The sequence below is a fragment of the Trichosurus vulpecula genome, chromosome 1, assembly GCF_011100635.1.
Source record: "Trichosurus vulpecula isolate mTriVul1 chromosome 1, mTriVul1.pri, whole genome shotgun sequence".
Classification (NCBI taxonomy): domain Eukaryota; kingdom Metazoa; phylum Chordata; class Mammalia; order Diprotodontia; family Phalangeridae; genus Trichosurus; species Trichosurus vulpecula.
In genome coordinates this window covers 269572141-269599165 of record NC_050573.1, presented here as the reverse complement: position 1 = coordinate 269599165, position 27025 = coordinate 269572141, and the positions used below count along the sequence as shown (strand labels likewise).

Below are 27025 nucleotides of genomic sequence, written 5' to 3'. Positions count from 1 at the left end.
GTGACTCTCTAGTTGTGTCTATACTGGTACAAATGAAAAAAGTTCAGCGATTATCTGGACAGCTTGGCTAAAATAGAGACCAAATGCAAAACAAAAGGAAAGTGATGATGACAAAAGTTGGTATTTAGTTCTGAAATGACAGAAAAAAATTCACCAGCTCTAGGTTATTTATTTTGACAACCTGTCTCATGTGGCTTTTCTGATTACAGCATATAGAAGTTATATGACTGACAAAAACAAGAGAAGTTTATAAAGTTCCAGCTAAAATTTGTTAACCTGCTTTTTAGCAAACTTGAAAACAAAGTCACATGATGATACTAAGATATATTTACAATTGGATGAAACATAAGGCCATGGTTACCCTGAATCTCATTGTTTTTAAAATATAAGATAGTGAAACTACTAACAATGTTCAAGAAAGTAACTTTGGAATATCTGTTCTTAAAAATCCACTGCAAAAGGAAGGTGGCATAGCCGTACCAGATCTAAAACTATATAATAAAGCAGCAATCATCGAAACTATTTGGTACTGGCTAAGAAATGGAGTGGTGGATCAGTCGAATAGATTAGGTACATAAGACACAGTAATAAACAATTGTAGTAATCTACTTTAATAAACCCAAAGACTCTAGCTTCTGGGATAAGAACTCACTATTTGACAAAAACTGGTTGAAACACTGGAAAATAGTATGGCAGAAGCTAGGAATAGATTAACATCTCACATCCTGTACCAAGATAAGGTCAAAATGAGTATATGATTTAGACATAAAGTATGATACCATAAGCAAATGAGGAGAGGAAGGAATAGTTCACCTGTCAGATCTATGGAGAAGGGAAGAATTTATGAGCAAACAGGAGATGGAAGACATTATGAAATGCAAAACGGATAATTTTGATTGCATTAAATTAAAAAGTTTTTGCACAAACAAAACCAATGCAACCAAGATTAGAAGCAAAGCAAAAAGCTGAGAAACAATTTTTACAGCCAGTGTTTCTGAGAAAGGCCTCATTTCTAAAATATATAGAGAACTAGGTGAAATTTATAAGAATACAGGTCATTCCCCAATTGATAAATGGTCAAAGGATATGAACAGACAGTTTTCAGATAAAGAAATCAAAGCTATCTATAGTCATATGAAAAATACTCTAAATTACATTGATTGGAGAAATGAAAATTAAAACATCTATGAGGTATCACCTCATACCTATCAGATTGGCTAATATGACAGAAAAGGAAAATGATAAATTTTGTAGAAGAAGTGGGAAAATTGGAACACTAATGCATTGTTGATGGAATTATTAACTGAGTCAACCATTCTGGAGAGCAATTTGGAACTATGCTATAGGGCTATAAAACTGGGCATACCCTTTGACTCAGCAATACCACTTCTAGGTCTGTGTCCCAAAGAGATCATAAAAATGCAAAAGGGACCCATATGTACAAAAATATTTGTGGCAGCTCTTTTTGTGGTGCCAAAGAATTGGAAGTTGAGGGGATGCCCATCAACTGGTGAATGGCTGAACAAGTTGTGGTCTATGACTGTAATGGAATACTATTGTTCTATAAGAAATGATGAGCAGGTGGATTTCAGAGAAACCTGGAAAGATTTACATGGACCAGTGCTGAGTGAAGTGAGCAGAACCAGGAGAACATTGTACATAGTAACAGCAACATTGTGCTATGATCAAGTTTGATAGAGTTAGTTACAATCATCTAAGACAATTCCAAAAACATTCATGATGGAAAATGCTATCCACATCCAGAGAAAGAACTATGGAGTCTGAATGCAGATCAAAGCATACTATTTTCACTTTACTTTTTCTTTTTTTGTGGTTTTTCCTTTTTGTTCTGATTCTTCTTCTACAACATGACTAATGTGGAAATATGTTTAACGTGATTGTACATGTATGACCTATACCAGATTACTTGCTGTCTTGGGGGGGAAAAGAGGGAGAAAAATTTGGAACTCAAAATCTTACAAAAATGAATGTTGAAAACTATCTTCACATGCCATTACAAAAAAAATAAAATACTCTCAAGAGAAAAAAATAAATTATAAAAAAATCCATTGAAAGTTCTTAGCATGCAGGGCTAATGTAGCATCAGATTAGTGGATGGGGACAACTGTCAGGTGAGAGCTCACTAGTATGTAAGAAATAAGACTATTACTGGCTACTGGCTTTTTCAAGGAACGCTATTGTTTGTATGTTACAGCCTTTTGTAGGTGGGAGTATCTACTTTCGTAGCTTTAGCTTGGCTGTGACTACCTTGAACCTCTGCTCTGTGGAGAAGTTTGATCAGCCAGCTGCCTTTTATTTCTTTCTATTGAGTTCCTATCACTCTCTCTATACATCTAACAGTAGTCTATCCTCTTAACCCTGCTTAGGATTCTTACTGCACAAGAGCTCAATTTAAGAAGACTGTTTTATTGCTCATACATCCCCCATAGTCAATAAACTCATGTTTAATTACAGTGTAATGTGTGTGTGTGTGTGTGTGTGTGTGTGTGTGTGTGATGCGGAGCTTTGGAATTCAGGAAAATTGAGTTTTAAACATGTAAATTTCAGCAGGATGTAGGTAGCAGCTTGCCCGTCACTGTCCTATGTTGGAAATTAAGTTGCATGGTAGCAAGTCGTCCTTATTTCCTTACCCTACTCATACCCTCTCATAACAAATTTGGGATTTGTGCCAGCAGCCACTCCTGAAGAAGGAAATACCTAGCATAGGAGCTGTGGCACAAGACTTCATTCTGCTCTAACCTGCACTTAGAAAGATCACTGAGAGACTGAAGACAACTCTTAGAATTCTTCCCAGATCACCATCCAGAGTCACAGTTATAAAGGTGACTCCTGTTTGCAATGACACCTAGGAACAGACCATGGCTACTTCTTGCTCATCTGGCCCTCTCGTCAAATAGGAAAGGTGACTTTTATGCAACAATGTCTGGATTGGGCTTTTAAAATTGTTATCTCAAAAAGAAAAAAAAAAGACATGATCACAAGAAGCAAGACACCCCTTGCACCTTGCACATTTACTCTGAGAGTGATCTCAGGTTGCTTTGATTCCACTCCTAGAGTCATCCTTTAAAAAAAAAGTTGAAACTAAATATCATTTTTATTTAAAATAGCAAGAATGGCCAACAAGTTCAGAATGAATTTTAGTGTGTTAGAATCTGATTATCACCAGATGGGTGGGAGATCTTGTTACTCATTCAGCGTGGTATGATGATAATGGTTTATCTACTATTTCCTCATGCACTCCAGTCTTGATCTGGGACTCTGCTAGGGAGAGGAATTGAGTAGTTTAATATCTATGACCATATTAAATTTATCATTCTAGATGAAATTACAAATTCAATTATAACAATTATCTATTACAATGCTGAAAATGATAATTCTTAAGAACTGGATTACAAATCATCTTATACAGATTACTCATTAAGCATGGAGTAACAATTTTTGGTAGTTTTCAAACAGTTGCATTTGAATCAATTAAAATCAAATGCCTGTGTTCCAATTTTAATTCTCTGGGCAGTGCAGTCCCCCTATAATCCATTTCTCCCCAATATAGTGCTTACTTGCAAAAACAAATGAAGTAGATGAATACTTATAACATAAATGATGAGAAATTAAGAAGCATGAATTCGTTAGTGCTATATTTCGTGGAGGTCTTTCTCTTTAGGCCTGGACACACTATGGCAGAAAACTGAAAGTGGCATTTCTTTTTCACTAATTGATTAATATTTGCTCCCAGTAGCTTGATTACAATATTATAAGTCACAAATTTGTAATATTAAAATGTCTGTTGAATTAATTAACTGCAAATCATCTCCAGTAAAGCTTGACAAGTTTCAAGATGTTTCTGTAAAAAAGGGATCAATAGCATCAGCAATACACAGTCACATGACATTGAGTGTGATGAGCTCCCTCCCCTCCCTTCTGATGACAACAGAAAAACACATTTTCACGTGGTATTGATAATTGGATTTAAAACCTACAACATGTTTTCACCCCAGGCTTGAAAAGCACACCTCGGTATTACATTTTCTTTAAGGTGTACAATATATCCAAAGGGTTTATAATTATATTAAAATATTTTTAACAGAGTAAATAAACTAGCAATCATTGACAGATAGACTTTGCTAACCATGTTAGAATTTCTTATCAGAATATGTCCTAGTGGTTTGGAATTACTTTATTGGTGACATAAGTGAATTGTAGAAGCCTGGCATATATTTTTGAAACACACTTAGAATGTTTTTTGATTGGGAATTTTCACTGATAATTGAATGAGTTAGAAATCATTAATAAATTCATTTGATGCAACAACTCATAACTTGTGGATTAACTTTCTAGGCATGGCAGGATCTTATAATTACAAAAAAATGTAAAGGATCTGTTTTTTTTTTTTTCAGCAATGTGGGAATTCTCCCAGTGTGAGAATTCCCTTTAACAATGAATACTGCAACCCATCTATGACCTATTAGATATATCCTAGAGCAGGGGGTGGAGAACCTGTGGCCTCAAGGCAACATGTGGCCCTCTAGGTCCTGGAATGTGGCCCTAAAGGGCCTCAAAGCCTCAGGTTCCCAACCCTTGTCCTGGAGGGTTGCTTGATATACACAAAGGTTGAGTGATTTGTGCAGGGTCATGCAGGTGATGAGTGCGAGAGGCAATTTGTATTGGGTCTTCCTTACTCAACATCTAGTATCCTAGGTTGATCCTACCAGCTTGTGTTAAACTAAAGTAAATTCAAGATTCCTACTTGGTTATACTTGATATAACATGAAAATCCTAATACTATGGTATGTGCACTTTAATGCTCACAGCATTAAAATGACTGATCAGTTATAGTTTTATGCAAATTTACCTGTGTGGAAGGACAAAGTGGGCCAGTTTAATCATCTGGATTATAGGATAATAGAGAGAGATGGGGGGTACTTCAGAAGCCATGTAGGCTAACCTCCCTCCTTTTACAAATGACAAAAAGGAGACCCAGTAGTTAAGTAACTTATCAAAGATTGCACAAGTAGTTTAGGGTTAAAGGGAGTGTATTAAAAGCAGAGTACCCAATATGTTTTTGAAAATCCTGTCAGAAGTAAATAGCAGACTTCAATAGCATGGCAAGAAATGTGTGTGGAATTGTACTAGATTCCCCTGATACTTGACTTAATTACCTAATTGCTTTCGACATTTTTGCTTTGTATTCATTGGGTAAGAAACTTTCTGTGTGATGTAATGGAGAAAACAGCAACAATTCTGTGACCTTAATAATAAGTACTTCAACTATTTTATTAGTGATGAGAGGAGATAGTGAGGAAGTAAGTGGTTGGACTTACTCTACTTCTGTGAGACTGCTTCCCACTTTTGTTTTCCTCAGCTCCCCTGAAGACTTTTATGATTGGCTTAGGCTTAGGGTCTTTAAAATTCTTTGGCTAGAATTGAATTCATTAGAGAAAATTCTTCATAAAAAGAAGAAAATTGAGAACTTTTGGTCTCTAAGGTCTAATGCAGATCCTTGAATTTAAAAGCACAGAGTGATTTGGACTTTTGGGCAGCTAGTTGCTTTTGACTGCCTAAGGGGATTAGTTTCGGATGACTGTCACCCTTCTAAAGGTAGGTGATGGCCAGGATGACCAGGGACCCTAATAGCTGCATTTGCCCCCAATATGTATAATTCAACCATAGTGTGATTATTAGAAGAGAGGGCTTTGTAATAATCTGGTACTTTGTAACAAATGAGATAGACATTTGAAAAATCCCTAATTCCAAAATTATAGTTTTTTTCTTTTGGCATGGGGTAATTCTAATGATGGTTTACCAAAGACATGGCAAGACTCCTGTTGGAAATTAAACCTATTGTCCTGTCCAAATTCCAGGGCTTTCACCATTTTCAAGGTTGCCTAATTACAATTGACAGCAGTTTTTTGGGAGTAACGCCTTCAAAGTTACCATACTGGTCAGAATATTGGCTACATTTTTTTTCTTCCAAATTTGGCTTATATAAAACCTGAGCCTACCCTGGAATCAGTTGATTTTTGGTCTCTACCTATACAGCTTTTCCCCTCTTTTTAGAGAAATCTCTCTCTTGAGAGGGAATGGTCTATATCTGGACAAATAGCAAAGTCAAAAAGCATGTTCCAAGAGAGAACTTAATTTTAATTTTCTACCTTATGTGGTGCAAAATTATCCAAATCATAGAATTTGCTCACTTGCAGATAGGCACGTATTGTTACTCTTTCCTTTTGTCCTTTATGATTATTTCTCTAAGATAATGATCCGTTGTGAAGCCTATTTTGTACATTAAAGACTCCTTGGTTCCTTAATATCCAAATTACTATTACTACTATTATTAGCAGCAACATGGTATAATTGAAAAAAAAAATGAGACTGTGTATTGTCTAGAACCTAGGGCCCAGTCCTGCCATGAGTTTTCTGCAAAACCTTATCAGTTAATTCTCTAGGGTTTAGGTACCTCCAGTATAACACTAGGAGTTTAAACTAGACAATAATAATCACTCCCATTTCTATAGTGTCCTTACTAGATAATCTCTAAAGTTCCTTCCAGCTCTAAAATTCTACAGAAATAAATGTCCTCTGATTGAATGTGTCCTTATGAAGTTTTTTTCCCCTCTGATTGGGCCTTCTTATCAAAACAGATCAAAAGACTGGTTGGGTGGGGATAAGGTGACTAGTACCTTGCTCCAGGGCAGTGAGATATAAATTGAGTAAAAATTTAATGCATGAAATCCTCCAGCAGTGTTAGAGCCTTTAGAATAACTAATTCCCTCTCTCTGCTCAACTGAATTTGCCATGTTTCTTTATTGTATTATTTTCATATCAGGAACTACAGAGTTGGAAGGAGGGGGCAGTCCTTGACTATGTAGAATTCATGATGCTTACCCTGGGCAAATTGCCTGCCTCTTGTCCTGAGTGTTGAAACGGATGGTTTCAGCTCTAGGGTTCACTGTTCATGGTGTAAGGGGTGTTGGGAAAGGAAGGACTCCATCCCCACTCCAATTAATAACCATAAAAGGCCCCAAAAGTTCAATTGAAACAATCAATCAGAAGTGTAAACTAGGGGAGAATCTTGTCTTATGTTAAGAGGAATCAAATTCTTTGATCCTTGGATACAGACAACTGATGCCATTGAATCATGGGATTATAGGTTTACACCTGGAAGGGACATTAGAAGTCAACTAGTCCAACTCCATTACTGAGGAAACTGAGGCCCAGAGAGGTTGAGCGACTCTCCCAAAGTCATAGAGACTTCAAGAAATAGAACCAGGATTCAAAGCTAAGGAAATCCTCTGATTTCAAATCCAGCTTTCTTTCCATGACTCCGCTTGGCCTTCTTCAGGATTTTTTTAAAAGTAAAAACACTGTAGATTTAAAAAAATGTTTTTCTATTCATGTATTAATAATAATTTCACAGCCACCAATTCAAAATAAAATGTAATTTTCCCCATGATTTGGAAAGTAGCAGGATCATTGGTTCCTTTGCCCTTCTGTTTCATCAAAGACATTAAAAAATGTGTCATATAACAGGGGAGGGAATTGGGGAAACATTTCATTAAATATTTCAATTCAGTGAATAACTACTCTGTGCATTTATACAGTTACTTCAGTAAATAAATAGTTCCAGAGACTGTTTCAATAATCTAACAAAACATAATAATTTTGAAAGTGCAAGATGTTCAGTTAAACAACGAGAAGAAAAAGTTATGGGAAAATGACTTATTATTGGTGTAGTGATGCTTTTCTAAAGTTTCCTTGACTCTCTTTGGAAGATTTTTTTTGTATTAAATGTGATGTTTCCTCAGTTGAATGGTGGGCCTTCCATATTATCCTATGTGTTGGTTTCGGTAAGAACATTGAAAATGCCCTAGTAATTAGAAAATGCATGCATTACAAGAGAGGCTATCTCCAAGAAGTGAAGAAGGCAAATATTGTCAAAGGAGAGGGAGGTTTGGCACATCTTAAAATAATCACTAGACATTCCGGTGTGAGAATCAATGATAATTAAAAAAGGAAATCTGAACTGGAAAAGGATTTATTTGGGGAGGGGAATGAAAGAAAATTTCCTATTTAAAAGTTTGTTTCTAATAGGCTGTGACGTAGTGCCAACAGAACTGGTCATTTACAATCTGTCCATTTGGTGAAATGTTAAAGTAATTATTTGATGCCATAACACTTCCCACCTCTCCCATCTTTGACCCCCTCCCCTAAAAAAAAGAATTTTAAGATGTCCAGGACAGTTATCTTGTCAGAGAGTTTAAATCCAGATCTAATTTAATCTTGCAGTACCCAAAGAAAGAGTTTAAATGGATAATGAAATGACAGGATCCCTCGAATGTTCAGGGGTAGATTTTCCTACCCTGTTTCTGTTGTACAAATGGCTGCTTGCCACTTATTGCGTTTTGGGCTTCATATGATATAGCCTAATTGCTACAATTAGCAAAATTAAATGGCTCATTGTGTTTTTATACAATTCTACCCACATTTTGCACACTTTCTACTATAGAATCAGTAATTACAACGTAGACTCTGTTAGTTCAAAGACACATGGTGTGATTATTTCTATCCCTTCTTAGACAACTCAATCTAGCAATGAATTCATGTAGATGGAAAGAGTGGGAAGGCTGTGCTGGGAAAACAATGTTAGATTTGGAATTTGGTTCAAAACCCGTTTCTACTAGTTACCACCTGTGTGAAATCAGGGAAATTACTTAACCTTTTCTGTAAAATGAAATGACTGAATTAGGTGACTTCTTAGGTCCCTTTCAGTTCTAAATCTATGGTTCAAAAGTCAACTAAATCCAAACACCCAGCTCAATCCTACAGTAGATGGACCATTCATTTTTGTCATCTTCATAAGCAGACCTGTTGCTGTCATTAAGTTGGACATATGACAGCTTGTATGCATCATTAAAATGATAGAAATGATTAGTGACCTGGCTATGATCATTCTGTATCATAAACAACTCATGGCCCTTCCTGATTGTCCCTGGAACCAGATTAAAATATAACTAGGAAATGTTTAGCCAAAAAAAAAATTAGAAAATACAACATAAATAATGTTAACATGTGGTTTTAAAAGTTAACATACAGCCCACAGGAATCCACATTTGTTTGAGTTTGACAATGCTGCTCTAAGTTACCTCTCTGAAGGAAAGAGCTGGGTATATTGTTTTAAAAGGTTTTAAGGAATTTTCCATATAGACTGAAAAATACCAAGGCTTTATGAAGAAATGGTAAAAAAGTAGACGGCAGATACAAATGAAAACATATATATTATGATATAATGACTTATTATAAGAAGATATTTTACTAGAAAAAGGCCCCAAATTCTTGTACAAACAGTAGTCTCAACACTCCTTATAGAACAGTGAGACATTCTTATGTGTGAGGGGCACAAACACCTGGGCCCCAACAATTCCAGTTTAGGCCTCCAGGATGCTTTCTTCCCATAACTCTCTCTTCAGAGAAGAAGTCTTTCTTCTACATGCCTAGAATGGCACGTAGCTGTTTAAAACATGCACTCCTTCAAGAGAACTCTGATAAAGCTTACTCAAGCAAAAACCTTTCTCTGCTGGGTCCGGGCATTTCCAGTTCATGAGAATTATGAGTGTATCCAAGGATTGCATTTTGGGACTGAGGCAGAAAAGGGGAACAAGAAAATGGGTTTTTAGATGAAAACAGCATGGATTGAAGGAAACAAGCAAAACACATCTAAGGCCCAAAGCATACTGCACATTTTGTTCCTTTCCTCTTTGTTACTTTATTTAAGAAAGATTTTTCTTTTTTCTATTTTAAAAGCAATCACCAAGTTTTCGTTTCCCTGTTCATTTGCAATGGTTCAGCATTGCCAGTTACTTTAATTCTATTGGTAAACATGTATGGTGAGTTGATCATAATTAAGCTTAAAATATTGGAATAAACTTATCAGTGATGATAATAACAATAGGTCTAGCACAGTAATAATTTTTTGTACCATGTTTGCTTTTTCAACATTTGGACTCAATGTTATAGTAAGCTGGGAAAACATTTATTTCATATGGTGGCTGAACAGCATTATCAATGACAAATATTCACTGAATGCCTAGAGAGTCATACTAGACATTCCATAGTAAGGACAAATCACAATGTATGAAGATGGTTTAAAGAACACTATCATATTTGGGACTTAACATATGAGAGAAAAAAAAACCTCTCTGCTTTTGCATTTAAGCTGACAAACTTTTGGCTGGAGTCAAGACTTTGTCATTACATTTTCAATTGGGAATTGATGTGTTTCATTTCATCAATAATGCAAACCTTTACAACCACTTTTCATAAAAGAATTTCATCATATTCTGTAAATGAGTACTATGTAGAACCCTCCTTTGATGAGAGGAAAAAAGGAATATAGGTGAGGCCAAAGCGTTAGGAGATCAGAAATCCTCGATAAAGATTCCAGTTTTCCAGACACTTCCAAGCTAGTTCAAGTCTTATACATTACACATTATCCCCTTCCTGGATTTTTAAAGAACTTTCTTTTAGGAAATTACTGAAGATTGAAAACAAATTATTAAAACGAAATCACATAGTTACACAAATCATATTTTGCACCTTTATATGACAAAGATCTCTTTAAACCCAAATACAGTAGACTCTATGTTATCCAACACTCTATGAACATTTCTATATCAATGCCTGCTTTTATAATGTTGACCCTGAACTTTGTGTGTTTTCTGAATCATGTCAAAAAGATTAAATTACATTTTATATAGTTTTAGTTCTAATTACATTGTATTTGAAATCTTCAAAAATTAGTGATGTGGCATATCTGGCAATGGTTAATTGCCACAATAATATAATTAATATTATGGCAACCACTAGTTTTCAAAATAATATAGATTTACAATTAGAATAGGGCATCCTGTTCTCAAACCTTGATGGAAAACAGAGAACCTACAATATTTAATAATCCACGAAAGAACATCTTTTTCTATAACTATAGCTTCTTCATCTATTCAATCAATTACTTTCCAGTTACATAGTATTCTTTTATATAACAGCATTGCCATTTTGTTCTTACTGAAGGAAAATCAATGGGTAAGGTAAGAGTCTGCTGACAGTAACTTGTGACACTATCTGGGTGACCTTTGGCAAGTCACTTAACCTCCTTAGATCTCAGTTTCCTCAACTATAAAGTAACTATTGGACAAGATGGTCTCTGAGGTCCCATCTAGCACAAGATTCATGTCCCTATTCCCCTTTCACATGACTACTTAAATAAGAAATGATTGTGTCTGTTTTAGTCTGCGATGATTAACACAATCATATCTTATCCTGACATTTGTTCTTGATATCAAACATACAGCATATTTGATTGGATTAAAATGCTGGATTCTTAAAAATTACTAGTTTTGTCTTTTGGGCAGAAAAATGACATTTGTGACTCATAATTATTCAAGCTGAATTTACTCACATTAAAATTTGGTGTTTAAAATACCCAGAGGGGACACATCAGCTGAAAAGGTAATTTTATCTTAAAATATTATAGAAATGACTGGCTGGGGTGGAACACTTATCCCTAAATGTTTACCAGCTGCTGGAAAGTAGCATATTCCTGGGTTTTCCCTGCTAAGTCCAGTTGTCTCATCGTACCTACACATGTGATTGTTATTCTCTAGCAGAGCTATTTCTTGGAGGAGCAAGTCTTGTAGTACTAGGAAAAAATGAAGTTTTATTGATAAAAATTGTTTATTATTAAAAATGGCTTTTGGATTAAATACAAAAAACCCTGGTCTAGTAGGAGCCCTGTCACTTTGTAAGTATCATTGTAGGGATAACAGTCACTGTATTACATACCTATTGGCAAAGGTTAAAATACTGACATTACCAGTGATTGATTGTGGACAGACTGAAGCTACCTGCATATCCATTTGGTCATTTTAAAGGGATTTTGGGTCAAACTAGCAAGACTGATTAATAAAAAAAGCAAATTAATCAACTATTTAGCGGAATTCAAATTAGTCCAATTAAAATGAAATGGGAATGTTGAAACTTAACACATTTTCCACTATGGTCTCCTTTTTGTAGTCTGAAGACCAGTGTTCAAATCCTGGCTTACTGCTAATTATCTGTATGACCTTGGGTAAATCACTTCACTTTTCTCATCCTTAGTTTCCAAAATGAAAACATTGGGCTAGATGACTTATAAGACCCCTTCCAGCTCAAAATGTATGAACTGGATGGAAATAGCCATAAAAAAGTGGTTTCCTTGGAAAGCTTCTAGTTCTTGGCAAACCATTTTTAGTTTGGTTCTGATTTCTTCTTCACCTGATGTTTGAAAAAAAAAAAAACAAAAACAAAACCAAAACCCCATAGCCAGACTCTTAGAACTCCAGTGCTACAAAGCAAGGTGACCTTATAGGAGAAATATATCTTTTTCCATCTGGAGAGCAAGCTAATGGGACATGTGGACCCCTTTCTAACTTCCCAAATAACTAAAGAGCATGGGATGCTTTAAAAGAGTCCAGGTCTATAAAAAGGAAACATCTTCTATATTTAACATACATTTTTTCATTACAAAAATATCGAAATAATCCATGAGTTATTCCACTCTGCACCAACTATAAAAAAAAATACTATTAAAATTTGACCTGCACCTTTAATGCAACCAAAAGCACCATGAGGGAGGACATTTCCAACAGAAAAAAAGAACATTTACTTGCTGTAGGGAGGTATTTAAAATCCAGAATCTTTTTTTTTTTTTGTACAAACAATTCAAACATATTGTTAGCTAGATAAAGAGATAAGCCTTCCAGGAGTTCGAAAGGTCTTTTCCCATCACTTATTTCATTGGTTTTATCTGCTCATACTTACTAATGAGTGGCCCAAAGCCTCTAAAAGACACATCACTTTCAAGTTGGGTTGGGGAAAAGATAAACCAAACTGTCTGTACATGTGGAGAACTTGATTGTTCTTCCTTGCTTCCTGCTTTCCGTAGGGCTCATGCTACTCGGGTTCTGTCCCTTGGGCATTAAGATCAATCTCGTAGTTCGACAATGTTTGGCACTAGAAGGGTATGGCATGTCACGTACTCTCATCGCACCGCACCTGCATACATTCACACACAGAGCCACGCATTCTGCGTCCTGAAACAAATTCAAGTTACGGCATTTTAATCTCCAGATGCTTGTCCTCTGACAATGCAAAAACATGGTCTCCAGAAGCCTGGAAAACCCATGCTTTGATTTTGCCATTTTTTCCTTCCTTCCTTTTATTCTCTCTCTTGCTTTTTTTTTTTTTTGCAATTAAATACTGAATCATGATTATCATTTAATTTACATCACTAAGTTCTTAGAGCTCCTTGGTCTTGTTGAAAGCCTTAAATGTGCTGCATAGGATTTCTGTCAAAAAGGATGCTGTCAACTGAAAATCTTAATGAAAATAAATCCTGAATTTCATAGAAAACTAACCATTCCATCAATATTAACACTTGTGCAAGTGCACTTTCATTTGCTGTCCACTGGTAGGCTGACACACGGTAGTTTTTTTTTTTTCCCAAATGAGAAAATATTTACCAATTAAAAAAGAAAAGAATGTTTCTTTTTCTGGAGTCTTGAGGAAATGCATTTTCTCATTTTGTTCCTGTGAGAAACAGAGCTTTATATTGACAAACTACCTAAGCCATTTTGACAGAAGATTGGGGTGTGTGTGTGCATGCGTGTGTGTATGTAGTGAGTGCATTGTATGTGTGGGGTGTGTGTGTTGTATAGATCATGATTAAATATGTCATTATGCAAAGATCAGGCAACCCCATTAAAATGCCCTATTAGTTGGAGGCTACATGGACACATCAGAATCTTCCGGTAGTTTTGATTGAAAGCTCTGTGCAGGAGTTTGATAGGTACAAGGAGTCAAGAGCTGGGGATCTGCACCCCCGCTGAAGTAACTGAGACTCTCGGGGGCTGCTTCTCTGAAAAGGATATTACAGCCACCAGTCTGCAGCCTGTGGATCAAATGATAATCATGATGACAGCCAGACTAAGACCTTTACAGCTCCTCGTTCTACTCTACCATAGAGTATAGTTATTGCCGCAGCCCTGCTGTCAACCCTTAATCTGGACTGTAACCTCATGGCTCCTTCAAGACTTTCAGTTTTCTATAAAGTAGTTTCGTATTCCAGCCGCTCCTGAATAAGAGCATCATCTTTGTATTGTAGCCTCGGAGGAGCAGGGGAACATTCAAAAGCTAAGATGGCCTTCCTTAGGCTTCTGTCCAATACGTGTCTCTCCCAGGCTGGGTATCTATTCCTGAACAAGTCAATTTTAATGACTGACTCTTCAATCCTTGGTGGTCGGGAGGATGGGGTGGAAGGGGCAGTTGGCCTCACCTGAAAGACAGGCACACACCCATCCCGCTCTGCAAACTTCTGATCTCGATCACTGGCAACGCTGCGGTTATTGGAAATGGACCTTAGAGTGCTTGTGGCCACTTCTGGGGGCAGTGCGAAGGCTGCTACCGGGTCCTCACAAGCACAGCTTGGTGACTGCCCAAAACGGGGTCCATTGGGGTGAAAGAAGGCATAATACATCAGCATAAAAACAATGCCTGTTAAAAAGCTGCTGAATACCACACACAGTGCTGGTATAGCAAACGCATCTGCAATCTGGGGAGCCTTGTATAGGTACCATAGGGCACTCAAGGCAGTATTTTCCAAAAGAATCACAAAGTAGTAAATGAAGAGCCGGCAACGTGTCCTGCCTTCCTTCACATTGAACCAGCTAAAGATATAGATGATCCCAACCACCATATCGAAGACAATCTCCTCCCACTTTGTGATACAGAATTCCGTCTCACAGTGGACGATCCAGAAGGTCATGATGCACCAGTGAAGGACGATGAAGATCCCAAAGTAGAGCTGGAAAACAGAGGCAAAGAGGGCAAAGGTGATGACCCTGGCGGCAATGGTGAAGAAATGCCAGCAAAACTGGATGATGACGGCCATGTAGCTGATGGGTTTCTTGTCATCACGGGAGTCCCGAAGGGCTTTCTGGTAGGAGGCCAAGGCCCAAGCCAAGGACACAAGTGAGGCCGCAGCAGTGAGACCTGGAAAAACAAACAGGACAGAGATTTAGAGAAAGGAACGTGGACTGAGTGGTGGGAGTTAACAAAGTCTCCTGAGAAACATGCCATACTGGAATTTGGAGGAACAGAATTTGGATCTGCTGCAGGCTAGCTAGGATTTGTGGACTCCTTTTTTGTTCCAGCTTTTCTAGGAGGCTGATAATATCTTCTTTCTCCATTCCTATCTCCAAGAAGTGTCATGAAGTAGAATGCTGTATGAGGACAGGAGGAAGAATGTTCCAAGCATAGGGAACAACATGAGTACAGACATAGAGTTAGGAGAGTGTAGAGTATGTTTCAGGGGGACAAAGAACAGTCCAGTTGACTGGAGGATAGAGTACAAGGAAAGAAGTATTATGAAATTATCCTGGAATGCAAGGCTGGTACCAGGTTGTAGAGGGTTTGTATTTCCAGGCAGAAAGCTCTTAATGAAAATAGCTAGCACTTATATAGCATTTTAAGGTTCACAAAACACTCTACCAAAGTTAGCTAATTTAATCCCAAAAGAAAATGCTAACTAGGGAATGGTGTGAAGAGAATTTTCCTTCCTTTTTCCAACTCATACTCCACTCTGTTTCTAAAGTGATTTTCCTAAAGTTTAATCTGAACACGTCACTCTCCTGATTGATAGCCTCTGCATAGATCACTCGAAGGTCTTCATAACCTGCCCCCTTCCTAGTTTTCCAGACTTCTTAAACTTAACTCTTCTCCATGTACCATAGGATCCAGTTAGAGTGGATGGCTTACTTACCTTTCTTTCTACGCAATACTTCATGTTTCATCTCATCGCCTTTGTGTGGGCTGTCCTCCCATGTCTGAAATGCCCTCCCTTCTTCCCTCTATTTCTTAGATTCCCTGGCTTCCTCCAAGACTCAGCTAAATTCCCACCTTGTGCAGGCCTTTCCTGATGGTCCTTCTCCTGACTCCAACCTTGCCTCACTAGTGTCTTTAATGACCAGGATAGTTTTTTTCAACATTCTTTGTATATTCAGCACTTAGTACCATACCTGGCACTTCCCTCTTTTCCACTCCTTATCATTTTTGCTGATCTCTGCTGGTGAAGCCAATCTTTAATTCAATGGATTTTTCCATTAGTAGCTTTACCACATCCTCACTGACCCCTTGACCCAGAATACATGCTGTTATGGGAAATGTTTTGGCTTTTTTAAAACCTAGCTTTTTTCCTTGAATGGCAAAAGGCCTTATATTTTTCCTTGTACAGATGGCTACTTAGTTCTGAAGTCAAGGCTTTGAGTATCACCAGGTCTGGGGCTCGTAGGAGTTACAATCCATTCACCTTTTTCACAAATAGTAGAAATCCTTAGTGACAACTCATATATCTCATGATGGAATGGAGGCTTTAAAAAAATCTCTAGATAATAAAAAGTTGCTGCCTGTAATCCTTAAAAAAATGAATTTTAAAATAAATGGTTCCTATGGGAATCATGCTATTGGAGAAAGAGGAGAGAGAAAAACAATAAAACAAAACAATTCTTGAAGATCATTCAAAGTACTTCTTTTATTTGGAAACCTTGAGTAAGTTAAATTTCCTGAATAACAGTTACTGACAAAGGATATACTTTCCAACAGCATCTCTCCAACCCATCCCCAACAAGCCCATTTCCCTACTCCTCCTCCTTCTGCAAAAATCTTATAACATGATCTTAGGTTTCTTTCTGTCAATTGCAAAACCATTCAGTACAGCATCTTCACAGACTTTTAGGAAAAAATTTATAAGTCAACTTTTCAGTCAAAGGGTAGTATGCAAAATAGGCCAGCAGTTTGTTGTAAATTAATTTCTAGAAGATGGAAAATATCCAAAGGTTTTATAAAATATGTTCAGATGTAAAAAAGCAAAAAGAGGAGAAACTGGGAGGAAAAGTAAAGTAGAGCAAGGAAGGCGGAAAGTGAAAAAAATGATAAGGAAAAGAAAGTTAATAATAAAACATAACAATGGCTTACATTTATGTAGTGCACTCAGGTTTGCAGAGTATTTTAAATTTGTTTTCTCATTTGAGCTTCCTAAAAACTTTGTGTGATAGATGCTAATATTATCTCATTTTGCAGGTGGGTAAACTGAGGCTCAGTGAGGTTAAGTGACTTGTCAAAGGTCATGCAAGCAGTAAATGGGTTTGAACACAGGTCCTCCTGACTCTGGGTTCACTGCAGCAGAAGATGAATGTGCTTAGGTGAAGCACAAATGAGAGAAAGATGAGTTGTGTTTTAATGCCATCAAAGAATTCATAGATGTCACATGCACATCATTGGTTGGGACATAAATAGCTACTTCCAATTGCTCAAAAACCTTTAGGGGCTCCCTATTGCCTTCGGAATCAGGGTTAAGTACTTTAGTGTCGCATTGCAGGCCCTCTACAACCTGGTGCTACCCCAGCTTTCCTATCTTAATAGTCCCTTTCTTGTACTCTATGCTCCAGTCAAACTGAGCTGCTCTACGTATGATGCCCTAAAACGTGCCCTACCTTCACCTACCCTGTGTTTGTTGGATTCCAATCCATCCTTTGAAATCCAATTCAAATGCTATCTCCTCCTTGATGTTTGCCCAGTTCTATCCAATTCCCTCTCCCTCCCTCATGATGGCAATGACCCTTCCCCTCAGATATCATAAAACATTTTGATTATGGATCTCTAATGTACTTATTGCATAATATTATGTTATCTATTATTAGACTGTAAACTACATGAGGGCAGGGACTATGTCATTCATATTGAAACTTTTTATAGTGTCTTGCAACTGACATGGTCCTCCAAACATAATGGGTGCTACATAAATGTTTGTTTTCAGATGCATTTCAATTTGTATATATATATATATATATATATATATATATATATATATATATATATATATATATATATGTAGTGTGATAACTAATGTGCTATGATTCATAAACTGGCAGATAAACTATGCCACTGCTGATTTTCTTTTCTTAAATCTAGTAGTTTGAAAAAACAAACTTGGGCTTACTGTTCTCACCAGGGGCTATTAGGATAGCTACAGAGTTTTTTTTTTTTGTGGGAATAGGAAAACTATGCTTGTGTTTACTCTTTTTTCCATGAGTTCTCAAAAAGAAAAAAAGCCTTAACCCTTTTGGCATGCTAAGCAATTAAGAACAGTTGTGCTGTAAGAAATGATGAGCTCAATGACCTTAGAAAAATATGGAGAGACTTGCATGAAATACTGAAGAGCAAAATGAACAGAACCAAGAGAAAACTGTATACAGTAACAGCAATATTGTTTTAAGAATGACTGAGCGAATAAGTTATTTTGACTATTATAAATACCCAAATTAACTATAAAGGATATATGAAGAAAGATGCTATCTGCATCCAGAGAAAGAACTGATAAATAGAAGTATATATAGAATAATTTTACACACATACATACACATACATACATACATACTGCACACACACACACATATATACATGTCTAATGGTGGCCATCTCTAGGGTGTGAGGGGGGAAGGGGAAGAAAAAAATTTACATGGTAACTTTGTTGTGTATTTAAAATGAATAGCTAGTTACTTTTGTAGATTCGTGTGCAGTCATCTTTTTTATTATACTATGTTATGGAAATGCTTGTTTTATTCCATAACTTAAAAATAAAATAAATTTAAAAAACACAAAAAATTGGGGTGTATGTGGAGTTGTGATTCCAACAGTTCAGGGAATCCTGATGTATAAATTCCTCCCACTGATGCAGCTTGGAAATCCTTCCGTAAATGACAGTCTTAGAGAGTTGTCTGGTACCCTGAGAGGTTAAGTAGACTTGTATGTGGTTGCACAGTTAGGATATGTCAGAGGCAGAATTTGAGTGGCCATCGTCTCCATCTTCTTGATCTAAGACTGTCTTTATGTTTGTTACACTAGGGCTAGCTCTCACTATATTGAATACAGTTGCTAATTATCCATGTATATAAACATTGTGACATAGTGGATAGAAAGGTGATCTTGGAACTAAAAAGACCTGGGATTGTCTTGCTGCTGGTTCATACTATGTGAGTGACTATTGTGAGTGACATACACACTATATGAGTGACTATTGAGCCACTTAATTTCTTGGTTGCCTAGGAAACATCCCAAAACTATACGTTAGAGAAGAAGTTGTAGCTGTTCATTGGTGTAGAGGGAATTTCCATAGTGGGACTCCCCATACTAATAAAATTGCAGGTATCATCCCCCTATTTTAAGTAGGTTGCTGATTTTACTCACACATATAGGTGCCAAAATAATCATATCTACACATAACTTTCTCATTTTTTCCCTTTGAATTCAACTGAGCCTCGTAATGTGTAACTTTTAAATGGACTAGTACTTTACATGCAGTATGAAGGCAAACTGAGGACCTGAAATATACATATATTAAAATAGTTTTCTGGAAATTCATTGTGATTTTGCCATTTCTATTAAGTTAACCACGTGGTTAAAAGGAACCTTGAAAGATCTTATCATGACTGTCCCATTCGATTGGAATTCATTATGATCCAAGGAAACAGTGAGCCTTATAGATTTCCAAGGGTAAATTATATAGAATGGGTAAATTATTTGTTCTTTTCTCACTAAGCCATGACAGTCAAAGGAGCTCAAACCCCAAATAACTAAGTCAGCTACACTATCCAAATTGTGCTTGTTCTAAGATCCAGCCTCAGGGAAGTTTTCCTTTCATTTGCTGGGAGTCCTGTCATTCATCTTTGAAGGTGGCATCACAGCATCAGTCGGGGTGAGTCCCTTGCTTTGACATTGTCTTGTGCAACACAACCGCTGACTTGTATGTCTCCTTTCTATTCTGTATATATCTTGTATGTATCTAGTTATTTATATCTTGTCTCCAGCATTAGAGTGTTACTTCTCTGAAGAGGGTCTGCTTGCTTTTGTCTTTGATTCTCCAACATTTAGAATAGTGTCTGGAATGTAAGTACGTGCTTAATAAATATTTTTTGACTAATTGATACATAAGCTCATCTGTCCATTCTGACCAACTCAAATAGACTGTCTTGATTTGACTAATTTTTAAACTAGTGAGATCAAGGAAAATGATTAAACTGGCTTTCAGTTGTAGACACAGCCTAACTCTATGAGGGTTGCCAAAAATAGAAGTTTAAGTTCCTTGTGACATTAAAATGTTAAACATATTTGTAAAACAATAGAGAAAAACCCATAATCAATTTAAGTCTTTATATTTCTTGGGAATCCCTTTTCTTTGTTCCCTTATCAAGGCAAAATCTTGAAGTCATTTGGTTAGTCTCTTTAATTAGTCTCCTATCTCTATAGGGGCAAGGATTTCCCCATTATTATCTATCTATATGTGGTGGTAATATTGTGGTGTTGTTTTTTTTTTTGGATTTGAAATTTTATTATGAACAATCATCTAAAACATAGACATTGTGGAATGCAAAGAACAAAAAATATGACTACATGACTCTCTAAACTTGTATTATATGCAATTTTGAAGTGCAAATTTAGCATATTAGTAATGACGACGCATTGTGTCTCCTTTTTGGTTTCATTTATGTATTTTTCTGTTTTGTTGATAGTTTTTCGTTTTTGCACTTTTTGCCCTAATGTTGTCATTGTCACATTTAGCACCTTTTAAGTGAAATTAGATCAGAAAGAGGGGCTCTGGATGTGACTAGAATCTGTCTAACCGCTATTAGTTATGCCTGTACTGTACTCATTTTGGTGATATTGCTGTTCTTACGAAAAAGTATTCTCAGCTCAGATGTGTTTATATTGCCAGGCCAGATTATACCAACAATGCCATGGATTAAGGAGCCAGTGTGGTGGGTGCAAAGGGGTACTTAACTTGGAGTCAGCAGAGATGTGGGCTCAAATCTTGCCTCTATCCTCGCTAGTTGTACATCAAAGGATAAGTCACTCAACCCCTAAGCCTCAGTTTCCTCATATCTGTCATCTGTACTTTGCAAGGTTGCTGTAAGGAAGAAGATAATATGATAAAACACTTTGCAAACATTAAAGTGCTATATAAATGTCAACCAATATTATGGAAAATAATGAATGGTCTTTGGGCTAGACCTGGGGTTTCATTGGTTTAGGGAATTCTTTGTGAGGAAACTCCCTCTAACAATGCATAGCAGTTCCTGTGCTGCAATTTATCACCTTGGATTGCTGCTTGTATAATATAGGCAGTGCCACCTAGTGGATAGTGTTAAGAAGATCTGGGTTCAAGTTACATCTCTAACACATAGTGTGACTCCTGTCAAGTCACTCAACCTCTCAGTGGCCCAGTCAACTATCAAGATGATAGAAAAATGTAGTTTTTTAAAGCTTTTGTTTTCATTTGTTAATGACTTGTGGTCATCATTTCATTAAATTAAAATACAAAGTTGAGAACTCTTAGGCTGTTTGCTAGGGAATGTATATATTTTCTAACTGCCTGTCTTAAAAAAAGTTTCATTGATGCCTTTTGTTTATATGCAAAGGATTGTATGTATGCAACTTATTCCTCTCCCCTTCCTCCCAATTTATCCTTTCCTTCTAATAAGGAAAAATAATTACATGTAAGACACGATATAGCAGCTGCTGTTCACTTGTTCCCAGTCCTATCCAACTCTTCATGACCCCATTTGGAATTTTTGTGGTGAAGATACCGGAGTGGTTTATCATTTCCTCCATCTCATTTTACAGAGGAGGAACTGAGTAATACAGCAACAGGGTCTGATGATACAATATCTGACTCTAAGGTTTTCCCAGCTTCCTGCTGTGTGGAAAGGGACACCTGTTCTCCAGGACCATTTTTTTTTCATCATTGCTTTTCATAACAGACAGACATACACACCAACAGTCCCCTCTGCCCTCTACACACATTCACACACTGCTGTTAAAACATTTCTAAACACTAACCAAGCAGTAAGAATGCCTTATCTTCCACCCCTGCCCACACCCCTAGAGACTTGTTCACATAAAAAGATGATTTTGTAGACTTTTAGCGCTAAAAGGGCCCTTAGAGAACACCTAGACCGATTCTAATTTTACAGTTGAGGAAGCAGACGTCTGAGAGGTTATGGGATTTGCCCAAGGCCCATTACCAGCCGAGGATGGAGCCTAGATGAGAGTGCAGGTTTTCCAACTCTTGCTTCTGTCAGAGGCAGCCCTGACTACAGCTTTGTTTCCCAATTTCTCGGGGAGTGCCTGGCTCTGTGGTTGCTCCTGCTGTCCTCACTGTCTGCTTTATGTTCTTCAAGTAAACTTGAAGAAACAGAAGGGACCTGCATCGTAACGAGAATGCAAAGGGAGCAGGGTTTGCTTTCCCCTGGACAGGGGAAGATGGGAGCTATTCTTTTTGCTTGAGATGAGAGAACATGGGTTTCCAGATAAGATGCTGCAGTTCTGAGAAGGGGGCTTTGCAGGCAGCCTGACTGAGATGCCATGTGGCTGAGCCTTCGGAATCTCAGCGTTCACAGTCAATGCTGCTCTGATGCATTATATCAATTGCCTCATGGTATCTGCCTGATGCATGGGCCTCTCTGCTTTCTCACCACACTACATCCTGAACAATTTATCTGACTGAATAAAACAATTCAATGACAATAGATGGTGTGACAATGTATTTAGTCTCCATAAGCTCAGGAATATTTTTCCTTCTCTGGTAGTTGGCATAGAGCATGAAATGAAAGGCTTGTGAAAGAAAAATGCTCCTAGAGGCTTTTCTACCAGTTAAAAGGACCTGGATCAAGAGTGAGAAACGGCCAGCCTCTAAGTTGGACCTTGAATATTGCTTTGGTCAGTGCCTCTAAAACCCAGAGAATAATCACTCTCAGGAAGGCAGCTGTAGCTGTCCCTTTTATAGCAGAGCGGCTGAAGATTTAAGGATAAAGAGCATTTGATGGGTTGTGGGCTACTTTCTAATTCAGGGCACAATGATGAATGGTGGCAACATTCTGAAGCCCATAGCACAAGTGAACAGTGGATAAAGTGAGGTTTCCTAACAGCTCGAAGATGCAAAGTCTCCAACTTTGTCTCTATCTCTCTTTCCCTTCTCCTTTCAGAGTTGGGGCAAGGCATTTGTATGGCCTAGGCATGTATATATTCAAATGAATGATTTAAAAGCAGCTTTTGGGGAGGCATGGATAGCTGTCACCGAAATTTTGCCCACTCCTTTCAATGGAGATTTTGATTTATGACTCGAGGGGAACAAGAAAAAGGGCCACAAGGCTGGGTGCTCTGTTATCTCTGAGAGAGAGATACCTGACTAGAATTTTATTTATCTATTTCTGGTCTAGGGGCAATATTTTTAGATTCCAGTTGCTGTTTTGGTCTCTAGCCCTTAAAAAAGGGGAGAAAAGCAAAAGGTAACCCAAGCTTACACCCACAGGCTTAACTAATTCCCATCAAATGTTGGTTACATAAAAGATCATCGCAAATAGTAAATTATGAGTGAATTTATTTATTCAAGCAGATAATAAATAGAAATATGAGTTCTACAGATTAAAACATCTCAGAAAACACACAAGGGTAAATTAACTTTTTATATGGGAACAAGCGGAGATATTGCTCGATCAAGAGAGGCCCTGATCTCACCCAAGAGGAAATTCCCCAAAGTCTCTGGAGAGACAAAGCTGAAAATCAGGGACATGATGACGCACCAATTCCTCTACCTGTCTGTTGTTTCCTAAAGTATTTTTTTTTCTTCTTTCTGCACCAATCATTCCCAGAAGAGAGCATGGAACCATGTGTGTCTCTTAATGAATGAAGACTGTTTCTTGTATCAACTTCACCCTCTCACACAGGCACACAGTGTTAAATCATCATTCTTTCTACCAATTGGGAGGCACTTATGCAAAATGTTCCAGGCTTAAAACCTAGGCTATATTAAAAATCATGTCTCATTTAAACCGTGCAATGAAAAATGGAACCCCTATGTATTATAATATACTATATAATTTGATTCTTCACTGTAAAAAATAACTTGATGTATTACAAAAATACCTAAGTAATATGTAGAGCATGTTTTTCTAGTATTAAGAATATATGAATTTATAAAATCCTCTATAGTGGGACTTTGTTGCACATGTCCAAATCACCTGAGGTGATGGAGGCATTCATGAGGGAGATGGCAAGGATCTGCTTCTTACAGAAGACAACTTGTGTTCCCCTCTCACACTGTTTAGAGCAGCATCTTTCCATTGGTTGCATAGCTAGAACGAGTTGTGTATAAAATTAACACCGCTGGACTGGGACAGCCTCTCTATTTTTGGGTGGCATCTATATGGTGAAGGTCCTGCTCCCCCATAACATGGAAACCACAGTTGGGTGTGGGCAAAGGGTATTTTGTTCATTGCGATCTCTAGAGAAAACTCCCTTTCAGGCCTTGACACTGTGAGAATTGGATTTGAGGTTTTTTATTGTTTAGTTTGTCCTTTTCAGTTCCAAGTACAGGTGATGGAGTCCCCAGACTCAGGAGCATGAGCCATGGTGATCTTGGAGGCAGGATTCCAGGCTGGATATTGCTGCTACCTCAGCAGGGAAGCACTGAGAAACCAGGGTACCTGGGACTTGGATTCAAGGAAGATTCTGGATGTGGAATTTTATGGGATTATGCTTTACAGGAACTAAATAAAGCTGTTAACCTAATCTCCCTCCAATCCTGAGAGACTGAGGTAGTGAAAAGGAGGATTATGCTCCTGAGGTGTTAGGTGGTACACTTCCACATTGAGACTTTCTCCATTGCAGTTTCAATAGATCATGGGTTGGCATAAGAAATTAAATGGGAATTTTTGGGGACTTTTGCAGAAGCCACAGATGACACATGAAGGCCAGCAGAAAACATAGAAGTTTAGAAACTCAGAAATAAATAAAACAAATATGTGAATATTATTGTATAGTATCAACATATTTTATCTTTTAGTACCATAAAAATTCAGACTTCTCTGGTACAAAAGAACAGCCAAAAAATTTCATGTGGATTTTCCAGATTGAGGTGGTGCTGCGCCCCTAAACCCTTTGATATAGAAGGGATAACTGTATATGTTTTTTAACTATACCTTTAAAGTAAACTAATCTAACAGTTAAGTGGCTAAATGGACCCGAGAGTGCAGGGGATCTCGAAAATTGGGGAAACATTATCAGTGGCTTCTTGAGCCAATGGTAGATGCTAGGTATGCCCAGATTCCCTTGAGAGTTCCTGGAGAATCCTGGAGGGAAGGATGAAATGTAAACCTACCTGGACTTTAGGCAGAGGGAGCTATTGTAGACATTGATACACATTAAACATTGTTCCTGGTTGTGTTGCCTCTCAATTTATCACTTTAGGCAGCTACCTAATTTACCTTACCTCTGATCTCAGTTACCTCACCCCTTTTTATGTGTCTTTCTCTCTGCGGTTGCTCCCTTTTCCCTCTTTGATCTATCCATCTCTGTCTTTCTTTCTGTCTCACTCTATTTCTCCTCCCCACATCAATGGCACTTCAGTTTGAGATGCCAATCTCCAAATACTCTGGAAAAAAGTCAGTTCTCATATAGTATTCTTGTAGTCATGGGATAAACAAGAATTTCCAGAAATCTCCAGAGAAAGCTTCATGGGATTTATAGCCCAATTCCTTTGATGGAGGAGGTTCAGAGAAATGAGCCAAGTCCTTTAATTCTTTGACTCTTAGACAAACAGAATGAGCTTGTCTCTCTCTTCTCTACAAAAGGAAATCTCTGGAGAACTCTATGGTCAATGTTGCAACAAGAAAGGAAGGAAACACGTATTTTATGAAGTTTCTACTATATTCTAGGTATCGTGCTAATTGCTTCACAAATATTATCTCATTTGATCCACAGAACAACCCTGGGAAGTAGGCGCTATATTATCCCCATGTTACAGTTGAGGAAACTGAGGCAGACAGAGGTCAAGTGCCTTGCCCAGGGTCACACAGCTAGTAAGTGTCTAAGGCTGAATTTGAATTCAGGTCTTCCTGACTTCAGGGCCAACACTGTGCCACCTACATGCCTCTGAAATACCCCCAAGTGCCTCCTGAAAACTTTTTCTTTCCACTCTAAAAAATCATGGGAAAAGGAAAATTAGTTCCATAGTTTACAATGTAGTCTTCTCTCTTCTGTTAGCTGGGATTAATTCTCACAATTTTCCAATCACTGACACTATAATGGCACATCGAAAAGGCACGGATGATGGAGAAAAAAAGGAGCTTTACTTTTAGGCTCTAGATAGCAGACTTGTAGAGGGCTGTTCAAAGCACTTTCACAGGAATGATCTCATTAGACCCTCCTATCAAGTCCCAGAGATAAGTGCTATTATCCAGATCTTATCCATGAGGATCCTGAGGCTCAGAGGCAAAGGGGATTTTTAAAGTTATGCAGGGAGCTAGTGAAGAAGCCAGGACTAGACATTAGATATCTTGATAAGTAGTTCATTGCTGCTTCAGTCCAACCATCTCTTAAAGACCTGCACTATGGTCACATGATCAACCTTCATGAAGGAATCTTATGCTGATACCTAAAGACATCAGTTGAATTGGACTGGATGGTTGTAACATTCTCCTTTCCTCCAATCTTCCTCTTGTCATTCATCTTTCACACAGCTGCCAAAATAATTTTTCAAAGGTAGACATTTGACTGTGTAGCTTCCTTGCTCAAAAGACTTTGGGGGCTCCCTATTACCAGTGGAATAAAATCCAATCTATTTAGTTTGATATTTAAAACTCTTTATAATCTTACTCCCAAACTGCGTTTCTAGCCTTATTTCACACTATTTCCCTTTATCCACTCTACTTTTGAATCCATTCAGTCTACTAGATTTCTCTGAGTCCATATGCCATTTTCCATCTTCATATGGGAGGAGAGAAGGGCAGGTAGGTGGTGAAGTGGATAGAGCACCTGGCTTGGAGGTAGGAAGAACTAATTATCCCTTTTACATCTAGGGATT

General features: G+C 37.6%; 1 protein-coding gene across 1 annotated transcript in view; it reads right to left on the bottom strand.

The window, feature by feature from the left end:
* Positions 1 to 13754: 13754 nt before the first annotated feature.
* XKR4 (XK related 4) overlaps positions 13755 to 27025 on the bottom strand; it is a 477727-nt gene continuing 464456 nt past the window's right edge. Inside the window, exon 3 of the mRNA XM_036742362.1 lies at positions 13755 to 15102. Within this exon, the coding sequence (XP_036598257.1) occupies positions 14156 to 15102 (947 nt within the window). The 3' untranslated portion in view covers positions 13755 to 14155. The remainder of the gene's footprint in view (positions 15103 to 27025) is intronic.